At 43.7% G+C, this 12713-nt stretch overlaps 1 protein-coding gene across 1 annotated transcript; it reads left to right on the top strand.

The window, feature by feature from the left end:
- The first annotated feature begins 1551 nt into the window (after positions 1-1551).
- adamtsl7 (ADAMTS-like 7) lies at positions 1552-12011 on the top strand. The gene is made up of 12 exons (XM_078271213.1): positions 1552-1686; positions 2572-2701; positions 2855-3030; positions 3172-3280; positions 4581-4769; positions 7282-7411; positions 8164-8386; positions 9031-9204; positions 9422-9595; positions 9755-9934; positions 10345-10489; positions 11567-12011. The coding sequence occupies exons 1-12, from the start codon at positions 1552-1554 to the stop codon at positions 11683-11685; spliced, it is 1884 nt and encodes a 627-aa protein (XP_078127339.1). The 3' UTR covers positions 11686-12011.
- The last annotated feature ends 702 nt before the right edge of the window (positions 12012-12713 follow it).

The following is a 12713-nucleotide window of genomic DNA, read 5'->3' as shown; positions in this document are numbered from 1 at the left end:
CTGTGTCTCAGGTCAAAAGGCACAGTGTCAAACATTCACACAGAGACACAGACGCAGACAGAGGCATTAAGACTGAGGAAATGATACATGGCGTCATCTCTCTCTGCTTGTCTTTCTCACTCATGCTGCTTTCACAGTAATAGTGCTTTATCCACACATGTGTGACTCATATATCTTTGTAGGTTACACACAAACATATGCACCAACACAAGCACATACACAGTCAGAAAGAAACAGAAGTTCGTAGAGATGTTGTGAAATTCTCAGCCCTGGCAATTTCACACCCATGTTGTGAACAGCTGTGGTGTCGATCGGCTGGCAATCTACGGACAAAGTGCTTTTTTAGATATGAAATATCTACCACACACAAAACACGTAGGAAAAACGCATCATCTCTGCTCCATACATCTTAATTTCTCCGCACTGCAACATTAAGTTATAATTGATGGTTAAAGTGGTTTCTGATATTTACAAATCTTGTCTCTCCTCACACTTCCCAACATAAAATAGTGGAAAGTAAAATTGCAAGGCAAGCTACATTGTGTGTTTACAGGGCTAAAACAGTCCTCTGCCCAGAACTGAAACATGCAGCCAGAGGGATATATTGCACCCATATGTGTTTGAACTTCTCCAAATCATTTATGTCCATGTAAATATTACCATAACCTCTCTAGATGAAAAGTTTGGGAGTGCGTTACTGTGGGGTTTTGATTCCTGGCCAGTGGATTTACAGCAATTTCTGAATCAATCAGATTGTTCCCTGACATGGTACGGTGGTTAACTGAGTCACTATAAAACTGGCATCCATTGGTTGTGAATCACTGATGAAGGAATACTGATTCCCCGTAGAACACAACACACACACACACACACACACACACACACACACACACACACACACACACACACACACACACACACACACACACACACACACACACACACACACACACTGAAAGTGTTAAGTTGTGAATAGATTTAACATATTCTTTCTATTATCCTCAATATCAGTCATTCTTACTGTGGTATTTTTAATTTAGATTTTTCATCCTTCGTTTTTTTTCCATTATCAGTGAAACAAAGAAAAAAATAGGAATAGTGAAAGAGGTGGGTGGAGAAGTCAAAGCACGATCAGGAGTGATGTTTGTCCAAAGTCGCACAATCCTGCATGACGATTCACAGGGTGATAAATTGTTTTTGGGATAAGCTTTAGGACACACTACAGGAGCCTGTCATCATGCCACAAACACACATCATGAGCTGTCACAACATTCACACTGAGGTGCAAAATGGGTGTGACTTACACTTGCAAAAACGTTTACAAATGTGCCGACAAATTCCACACACTTTCTCTTAACATTTCTCCTCACATCCCTCCCAAACTTTTGTCTTTTTTCCCTCCCACCCCTCAAGCCAACCCCACCTCACGAACATACACACACACACACACACACACACACACACACACACACACACACACACACAACCATTAAACATGCGTGTATGTGGGTGTGTGTGTGTGTGTGTGTGTCCTCCTTCCTCAGTCTCTCCATGGCTGGATTGTGGCAGCAGCTCAGCTCCCTGCGGCAGGGTCGAGCTCTGGCTCTCCTCCACCTCATCGGTCTTCTCTACCCTACCTCGGGTGCGTTTACCTGGGATACCAAAGCCAGCCTTCCCCCTCCGAAGGTAAGAAATCCACATGGTCATGGAAAAAAAATATTGATGTAAATTCATATATAGCTACATGCATTTAAAAAAAGGAATTGGGCGTTTTCTTATTAGAGAGAAAGGGCCAAGAACTCAGCCTACATGGGGCGGAGGTCACCCCCTACATGCATTTTAATGAGTTGTAATTTAATCATTAACATTTTTAAAGTCTTTATTTGCATAAAATACCTACTTTGCTGAGTTCTTTTGTAATTTATTAAAGAAATATTAACTGTACCAAAAATATTAAACTTAAAGTTTGGAGTTTATTGTTCTTATGCACATGCCAACTAAAATCCTTCGTCAAAATCAGGCAGTGGGGAATAACTGCATGAGAGACCACTGGTTTGTTTTAGATTATCTCTGTCTTTGTTACTCCGGCTAACTAATCACTACCAGATCAAGCTATATCAGTTTGTGAATAAAGCATTAATACGGAAAAACCAGAGGAGCCTATTAACATGACATGAGAGGAATGGAAGTGTTAAACTTTAATTTTGCAAAATAGAGATTTGTGCAAAGGAGGAGTGGAGAGGAAGACCAGAAAAGGTTCCCCAACTCAAACCAACTGTTGGATTGGACTGAGTGAGCTGTGGGATTTCCAGCAAGCGAGAGGGAGAGAGTTAGAGAGCGGGATGGATGATCCATCCCGCTCATGAAAATGAGAGAAAAAGAGCAGTAATGTGATCCAGCAGAATTTATGATTTTTGTGTTTAAACATGTGCCAGTGATGATGAAACCATGGTACAGAGAGAAAGCAGAGAGTGTCTGCAGATATACATGAGTGGGCAGATATAATTTGTTTGTATAGTTTGTTCCTGTGGTTTTGTGTGCATAAAAGTGTGTGAATGTGTGTGTTGGCAGGAGTTTCAGGTGGTGAGGGGGAATTTCTCCAGGACTTTCCTCCGCGTTGGCTACCATAAGATTGCAGAGATTCCTGCAGGAGCACGCAACATCAGCGTACGGGAGACAATAAAGAGCCGAAACTACCTGGGTACACACACACACACACACACACACACACACACACACACACACACACACACACACACACACACACACACACACAGGCACATATCTAACAGCAGGCATATTTTTTAGAATGACAAACACTACAGTGTTGGTTGAACATGGGGTTTTCCTCTAGCTCTGCAGACCCAAAGTGGTGTCTCCATCATCAATGGCGACTGGGTGATTAACAGGCCGGGGATCTTCCTTGCTGTGGGAACACAGCTGACGTACCAGAGACCCAATGAAATCCGCTCTCGCAATGGAGAGTCCATCACTGCACCCGGGCCGCTGACTGAGGACCTGCATGTTTATGTGAGACACAAACTGGGTCACACAATGGAAGCAGTCCCTTATTCAAATGCACAAATACTGTACACAAACAATACTACTTGTACTACTATGCTATATGTCATCATATTCCATAAACCCCTCATCTCCCTCTCTTTGCAACAGTTGATTTACCAGCAACCAGGTCCCAGTGTATACTATGAATACATTGTGCCTTTTCAAAACACACACCCCACTCCTGAGCCAGATCCACCTTCTAATATTCTGCCACTGGGTGAGTGCACACACTTACACGCATGAACACCCAAACACAAACTTAAATCCATATTAAAGTGACCCTAAATGACCACATTGCTATTTCCTTATACTGAATGTTCTGGTTTTTCCTCAGGGAGCATAACACATAACAGATGCCTCTGTTTGTGTCTGCATGTACAGTACAGTACTAACAGACACACATTTGTGTTAGCATTTCATGCTAACGCCAATATGTATCATTTTCAGCAAAACTGTACTTGAAAATTAGATTTTGATAACATTTGATGCAGGCAGGCAGCCAAACTTTGTTCTGGCAGAGAGCTCTTTACCGCACACTAAGATACTTGGGACAGATTTCATTTCATCTAATATTTAGTCTCACATTGTCTGGCCAGTTCACACAACATTTCGGATAGGAAAAAAACGTGCTCTGGTTTATTGACATTTCTTTAAACCAATACAATGACGTTGCCTCGGGAAGGAACTTGTTTTGGTGGAACGTGTACATTCAAAAGAGGTTTTAGTCGTGCAACAGAAAACTCAAATTCGACAAATAGTCTAGCTAGCTGTCTGGATTTACCCTGCAGAGATCTGAGGAGCAGTTAACCATAGTCCTCATAAATCGACCAAAGTTTAGAATGCCAACACAAAGAAAGCGGAAGGTGAGGGACATCTGGCCGAAAATGAGGGACATTTCCGACAGCACCTGAACAATCCTGGAAATGAAATGTCATCGATACAGGCTACCTAATATGTAACCTTCAACAAAGAATTTTTTTTTTTTTTTTTTTATGCTTAATTTGTGACTATTGATGCTGATAAAAAATACTTTATTACCAGAAATCTCAAAAAACAACACATATTCTTAAAGGCCCTGCATATACCCACAAGTGTTTTTAAGTGTTGGAGCAATGCTGGGAATTAGAGAGATTACCAGGCTCCATGGTTACATCCGGAATTACCCCCAACAGTTTTTACTGTATAGTGCACTGTACTTACTTATAATATTAAGAATGATATAGGTGTAACTTGTCCCACCCAAACAGGTGAAACAAGCAAACAGGAGAGTGACGGATGTGTCAATGAATCACAGCCTGTACACACACATAACTGAGAAGTAGGTCTAATAAACCAACATGAGTGAAATCACCTGTGTGATTGTGCTATATGTGCGCTGGGCCTGTAACCTTAGTATATTTAATTTTAGGCTTCATTCCACCTCATTACACTACTTATCTATCCAACATGGCAAACAACTTTACTGTCTTTCTTTCATTATTTGCCTGTCAAATTTACAACCTTCACTATTCTTGTAGTTGAGACAGTAGGCCCATCCCAATCAGGTGAGAAGGACCACAGAGGTGACGTCACAAACAATGACATCATCAAAGAGAAACCCCACCCTAACCAGGTTCGCTCTGACCCCAGCATGAACTCTGACCCTCGGCCCATCTACACCTGGACAAAGAGTGGGCGCACAGAGTGCAGCACGACCTGTGGCAATGGTACGGAAATGCATATAATTCAAAGAAAGGGTGACCGCACATTAAATGAATGCTTTCCAAATCCTTATCCATCCATCTTCGTCCGCTTATCCGGTATCGGGTCGCGGGGGTAGCAGCTCCAGCAGGGGACCCCAAACTTCCCTCTCTTTTCGTCACAACGGTGCGATAAATTGAATGTAATACCGCACTGCGCCGGTTCTCCGACCAATCTCCCGCTCCATTGTCCCCTCACCTCGCCAACAAGACCCCAAGGTACTTGAACTACTTCACTTGGGGTAAGGACTCATTCCCTACCTGGAGAAGGCACTCCATCGGTTTCCTGCTGAGAACCATGGCCTCCGATTTAGAGGTGCTGATCCTCATCCCAGCCGCTTCACACTCGACTGCGAACCGATCCAGTGAGTGCTGAAGGTCACAGGCCGATGATGCCATCAGGATCACATCATCTGCAAAAAGCAGCGATGAGATCCCCGGCCCACCGAACATACTATTAAGTACTACATACTACTAGTAACATAAATACTACAAACAGGATTGGTGACAAAGCGCAGCCCTGGCGGAGGCCAACTCTCACCTGAAACGAGTCCGACTTACTGCCGAGAACAGCTCTCGCTTTGGTCGTACAGAGATTGGATGTCCCTGAGAAGGGACCCCCTCACCCCATACTCCCGCAGCACCTCCCACAGTATCTCCCGGGGACCGGGTCATACGCCTTCTCCAGATCCACAAAACACATGTAAACCGGTTGGGCATACTCCCAGGCTCCCTCCAGGATCCTTGCGAGAGTAAAGATCTGGTCTGTTGTTCCACGACCAGGACAGAATCCGCATTGTTCCTCTTCAACCTGAGGTTCGACTATCGACCAAACCCTCCTTTCCAGCACCTTGGAATAGACTTTACCGGGGAGGCTGAGAAGTGTGATACCCCTGTAATTGGCACACACCCTCTGGTCCCCCTTTTTGAAAAGGGGAACCATCACCCCGGTCTGCCACTCCTTAGGCACCGTCCCAGACTTCCACGCAATGTTGAAGAGGCGTGTCAACCAAGACAACCCCTCCACACCCAGAGCTTTAAGCATTTCTGGACAGATCTCATCAATCCCTGGGGCTTTGCCACTGTGGAGTTGTTTAACTACCTCAGCAACTTCCACCAGGGAAATTGACGACAATCCCCCATCATCCTCCAGCTCTGCCTCTACCATAGAGGGTGTATTAGTTGGATTGAGGAGTTCCTCCCAATCACGCCTCTACATGTGTCTCCATCATTGCCCACGTGCGCATTGAAGTCCCCTAGCAGAACTATGGAGTCCCCCACTGGAGCCCCATGCAAGACTCCACTCAAGGTCTCCAAGAAGGCCGAATACTCCAAACTCTTGTTTGGTGCATATGCACACACAACAGTCAGAGTCCCCCCCCGCACAACCTGCAGGCGTAGGGAGGCGACCCTCTCGTCCACCGGGGTAAACTCCAATGTAGCGGCGCTCAGCCGGGGACTTGTGAGTATCCCCACACCCGCCCGGCGCCTCACACCCTGGGCAACTCCAGAGAAGAAAAGAGTCCAACCCCTATCCAGGAGACTGTGCGTAGAGGTAAGCCCCACCAAATCTAACCGGTAGTGCTCCACCTCCCGCACAAGTTCCGGCTCCTTCCCCCACAGAGAGGTGACATTCCACGTCCCCAGAGCCAGCTTCTGCTGACCGGGTCTGGTCCGTCGAGGCCCCTAACCTTCACTGCCACCTGTGTGGCAGTGCACCCGACCCCAGCGGTTCCTCCCACAGGTGGTGGGCCCATGGGATGGAGAGATGGATGCTACGTGGCTGTGCCCGGCCGGGCTCCGTAGCAAACCCGGCCACCAGACGCTCGCTGACGAGCCCTCCATCTGGGCCTGGCTCCAGACGGGAGCCCCGGGCTTCCTCCGGGCAGGGTCACTCCATCTCTTCCTCGGTCACTCATAGGGTTTTTGAACCATTCTTTGTCTGGCCCACCTGAGACCACTTTGCCTTGGGAGACCCTACCAGGAGCACAAAGCTCCAGACAACACAGCCCTCAGGTTCATAGGGACACACAAACCTCTCCACCACGATAAGGTGATGGTTCCCAGAGAGGAAATCCTTATGCAGCACTTTTTTAATTGTGATATATAATTATTTGGTGCATTCATTTAGTGTGCAGGCAGCCTTACTATACATTTTGACTATGCCAAAAGGCCCCAGACCATCGAGATGTACATATTCTACATTGCAGCAAGGAAACACATATACATAATACGTAATAAGATGTTACAAAATCAAAGATGACACATAAATGTAACTGAAAGCTTTAACAATTAATAGTAGCTGAGATTGCTGGCAAAATGCATGTGCCTCATACATCATTGCTGTGGATGAAAACTACTTTGTGTTCTTTAAAAATCTTTTGTAGACAAACACATATTTACCTTTTTTCTGTGTGTGTGTGTGTGTGTGTGTGTGTGTGTGTGTGTGTGTGTGTGTGTGTGTGCGTGCACATGTTAGGCAGGCGTCAGGTACTCTGGGACTGTGTTGACAAAGATTCCCAGGCGACTGTTCCTGCTGACCTCTGTGACCCTGCCCTTGAACCACCAAACCGGGAAGAAGACTGCAACACCCAGTCCTGTCTTGCATAGTGAGTAACACACACACACACACACACACACACACACACACACACACATACACACACACACACACACACACACACCTGATGTCCCATACAATAGTCATGACATATACACAATATGAGACACATATACAGTACATTGTATTAGTTCCACATGGTTCTGTGACTCTCAGGGTGAAAGCATTCATCACTCACACACATTCAAGCCATAAATCAGTCACCAGTCAATCACACTGAGTGACTTTGGTGTGGCTTTGGTTTGCATGTCTTTTGGTAAATACCACCATATATTACTGTCGCTAAGATGTAGCAGGGGTGTTAGTGGATTACAGTAAGGCTCTGTGAGATATTTCGCCCATAGTGTCTGTGATCCATGATAGCTGACATATATATGATTCTATTGGGAACGCAGCAGCAGCAGCAGCAGCAGCAGCAGCAGCAGAAGGTTGAAAAAATGAAACCTCAGAAGTATTAGAATGAGGAGAAGCATCTGAACTTCTGCAGCGCAAATTGGCTTATTTTGCCTGTCTCGTTTATGATCTCCTTTTGGAGGAAAGTACAGGCTTCATAATGCCCCTTGTAGACCAGGGTCAACTTACCACACACAATAACTGTGGTCACAATTAGGACATAGAGCTGGGACAAATTCTACTTGAGGAAGGTAATTTCTAAACTCATCTCAATGTGTAACCACATCTTTTGTGAAGGACTGAGAGCTGCTCTTTATTTTCTCCAACTCTTTCCTTCTTTGCCAACAGCTGGGACGTCGGGGAGTGGTCCGAGTGCAGCAAGAGGTGTGGACCCGGCACTCAGCACCGCCAGGTCATCTGCCGCCAGGATACTCACGTTCATACCAATGGGACGGAGACCTCGGTGACCATAGCACAAGAGCTGTGTGGGTCATCTGACAGGCCGGTGACCAAGTCCACATGTCAGCTGAAGATTTGCAGCCAGTGGGAGATACAATCTGAGTGGAGCCCGGTGAGAGAACCTCAGTACTAGTACATGACTCTACTAATAAACATGATCTGTTGGAGGAAGTCTTACTTAATACCACAAGGTAAAATACTCCATTACAAGTCCTGCATTCTAGCTATTACATATATAAAAGTACAGAAGTATTACTGTATTAGCAAAATGTGCTTTAAGAATAAAATGTAAAACTGCTCACTATGCAAAATGGCCCTTTCATCTTCCTCTCAAATGCAGTGGAGTGAAGTTGCATAAAATGTAAATACCTAGGAAAGTACAAGTACTTCAACATTTTATGTAAATACAGTGTTTGAGTAAATGTATTTAATTTCCACCACTGAGTGTTATTTTTCGGTCATAGCTTATTTATCTCTGTCCATACCCAACACCATAATATATGTTATCAGATGTTTAACTAACTAACAGCTTGGTGAGCTATATGTAAGTTATACATTTCAGTACTAAAGTCATTACTGTAACAGGCGTTTAGAAAGACATACAATTTAGCCTCAGAAATAATGCAACCATTATTGCCAAAGCTAAATGTACACGTATTTGTATTCAATACAATAAACATGTACATTTTTATAATAATAAAACAAAACATTTACTCTCTGTTGCCCCCACACCTCTCTCCCACCTTCTGTCCTCAGTGTTCAGTGCCATGTGGAGTGGGTCAGCGCAGCAGGGAAGTGGTGTGTGTGAGCAACCAGGGTGGTGTGGAGGAGGATGAGGAGTGCAACATGAACTTAAAGCCAGACACACTACAGAACTGTGACATGGGAGCCTGTGCAAGCAGCTGGTTCACCTCCCTCTGGAGCCAACGGGTACCACAGAAATTGTTAGAGTGCATGTATATGTGTGTGTGTGTGTGTGTGTGTGTGTGTGTGTGTGTGTGCTGAGGAGAATATGACACAATAGGGGAAAAAAAGTTTAAAAAAAAATGATGTATATGTGTGTGTGTGTGTGTGTGTGTGTGTGTGTGTGTGTGTGTGTGTGTGTGTGTGTGTGTGTGTGTGTGTGTGTGTGTGTGATATTCCTCAGTGCTCTGCAGAGTGTGGTCGAGGCAAACAAACCCGGACGGCAGTGTGTCTGATAGATCATGGGACTGATCTCCCATTGGACAGCTGTGAAGGGGAACGTCCACCAGAAGTGACAGTGTGTGACTCAGGCCCCTGCCAGAACCGCCTGGAGTGGTACACCGGACCCTGGGGTCAGGTAATTTACATGCACACATACAGTACATGTACACACTATGAAAACATCATCCATTTGAAGTTTTACCTTGTGTGTGTGTGTGTGTGTGTGTGTGTGTGTGTGTGTGTGTGTGTGTGTGTGTGTGTGTGTGTGTGTGTGTGTGTGTGTGTGTGTATGAAGTGTTCTGCAGAGTGCGGGAATGGCACACAGACCCGGAGTGTGGCTTGTATTTTCAACAATGATGGTCGTATGGAGGTTGTTGACCAGTTACAATGTTCCAGTCTTTCTCAGCCAATCACATCTCAGCCCTGCAGACTGAAGCCATGCGGTGTCCAGTGGTATTTCACAGAGTGGAGTGCGGTAAGTGTCCCAAAGTATGTCCTACTATCAGGTGTATTGAAGAGTCAAACTCCAGCTGCTGATGAAGACAGCTGTAGTAGTGGACCTTGAGTTGGGATTGTTTTGTCAATCATGATCAAATCATCTGGATAATCCACAGATCTTGACCTGAACAGTCTGATATTGTTTATTTCTTCATTAGAAAGTGTTTTAGTGAAACCTCTGCTCAGCAATGTCTGTAGATTATTAAGAGTAATCAGGACATTATCTGGAAAGACAATTTGCTCTGAAGAGTGGTATTTTTCTTTTAGAGGAAGTATGGGATGAGTTGTGACGACTAAGTGGTGTCCACATTCAGACCTCAAATAACATTATTTATACTGTATGTGCAACTCTTCATCTCTGCCTTCTCTCTCTTTCTATCACCTCAGTGTTCAAGCTCCTGCAACGGTGGCTACCGTGTGCGTGAGGTGCGTTGTCTTGCCAACAACATCACCCCAAGCGATCGCTGTGATCCCAGTTTGTCCCCAAAGAGCCGAGAAGAATGCAACAAACAACCTTGTGGAGCTGAAATAAGTAAGTCTGCTAAGCAGTGTTGTATTACTGCAGTGCATCCACTATAGGTGGGGTTGGGTCAGAGTTCACACAAGGGTCAGAGAGACGTGAGATTACTCTGTGATAATGTCACCATGAAGATGTTCATCTGGGGCGAACTGTCTTAACTAGGAAGAAGTGAATAGTTGTAAGGAAACAGTGAGGAAAGATCATGTTATTTTGAAGACCCATGAATAAAGAAACCTGCCAAAACCAATCTCAAAGAGATCAATAAGTTTTCTTATCATTGGGTTAAAAGAACATGTGGTTTATATGTTCAAAATGCTTTTGATATTCAGTGGTAATCACTGTTCTGTTGTAATTAATGACTTGTGAACATGAATAATGGGTAGTAAATACAATCAAATGTGTAAGCGTGTAATTAATAACCTTTATGCAAGAAAGTTTCTGGGTTTCTGGGAGTCATAACACATCTTCTTTTAGGCTTTCATTGGCCAACATGTCCTGTATTGCTTGGTAAATGGATGCACCACTATTAAAGCCTGGCTTCCGTATAAGCATACAGGATGGTGATGGAGGGTGAGGGTATACAGTGTATAATACAGTATGACATATGTTCATTTTACTGCCCAGTCCAAACAGAGTACAAATCTGCTTATTCATTGTTTTATTTTTTCCAAAGGACATGTATTTTACAGATTTTCACAGTCAGTACAACCAATATATTATTGGTTATTATGGGTTCTGGGAAGTGAAACACACATGGTATAAATTATAGTGAGTAAGCCAGTTCAACAGGTGGGTTTTGAGTTATTATGACAAATGTGAATTTGTATGTATCATGTAATTTATTCTAAATTGATTACTTGGACTTTGATTCTGACTTGAGATCAGAGGCCATAAGACTAAAGACAGTATGACTTTAGTGACTTGGACTATGTATTGAGCATTTAGCAACTAACTTGAAGGAGGCTCAGTGAATTAGCACCAACACTTCCACCAAGAGTGTAGTGGATAACACTGAATGGAAGAAAGACATTTGCTTTGCTTCTCCCATTTTTCTCAGTTTCTCCAACTTGTTCCTCTTTTCCTTCACAGATCCATCATGCAGAAACCAGTATCATAACTGTATGGTGGTGGTTCAAGCCCGACTGTGTGTTTACCCTTACTACAGAAGGGTCTGCTGCGCCGCCTGCTCCCGTGCCCACAAAACATAACCCAACTCATATCTAAAGAATCACATCCGCAGGTGATGCTGCCACAGGAAGGTTAAATTCAACTCCGCTAGCTCTGTTTGTAGATCGCCTCATTATGTGGGAATGTAGAATGTGGTTCAATATTCAGCCTATAACCTATATACTCAGCCTGCCATGAACACTGTTGGAGTAAGATCCTCTTTCATCTTCACACCAAACTGGATTAAAAAATAACCTGAAATTGTATTCTCTTCTATTCTCAGTTTAACTTTAAACTGGACTGCTCACATTTGGTGATGTACGTACTTGTATATTTATTCTTAATAAAGGGTGTATAGCTTCTGTTACTCAGCTGTTGTTATATTATTACAGATGTTACAGGCAATATTTAACAGTTTAATGTTTACATGATAGTGTTTTGTCTCAACCACCCATTGTGAGAAGGGAATAACATTGTGAAGGTACAGCTGTGCCAGTTGTTGCTGGCAGGAATCTGCTATAATCATTCCACCTGTTCATACTAGCCATTAAGAGATCATTTCCTTATGTTTTTCCAATGTAAGTATTGGGGGACAACGTCCACAGTCCTCATTCTGTAAAACTATATTCCAAAGTGTATATGCTGAAGCTAAAATAAGACTTTGAAATATAGTTTTATAGTCATTTTTGCTGGGGAGGTCATATAATTTTTTTTATTGCCTTTACAAAAATGCAAGAACAGAAGTGTAAGGAATGTATTAAACTGTAACGTTATCTTGCCAGCCACAGTTGTCATTTTAGCTGGTAAAATTGACGGTCTTCGACTAAAAGAAGCTTTTGACCATTTATCTAAGAAAAGCAGCCATTCCAATTACCAGGAATTTTAAGAGATAAATCAGCTGTTATCACTGTTAACTATGTATTGTAAGTGCATTGCTAGATTGGAAGGCAGAACAGGCGTAGCAACAGTAACTAAGGGGGACACCAAAATTACAACCACATTGAAACATGCCTAGTTATATTTCCAGAAACACTCAAAATATTTATGATTCATTTACACTTGGAGCAAC

Source organism: Sander vitreus, chromosome 2, assembly GCF_031162955.1.
Source record: "Sander vitreus isolate 19-12246 chromosome 2, sanVit1, whole genome shotgun sequence".
NCBI lineage: Eukaryota > Metazoa > Chordata > Actinopteri > Perciformes > Percidae > Sander > Sander vitreus.
The sequence above is the reverse complement of the archived record's forward strand: the minus strand, read 5'-3'. Positions and strand labels throughout refer to the sequence as shown.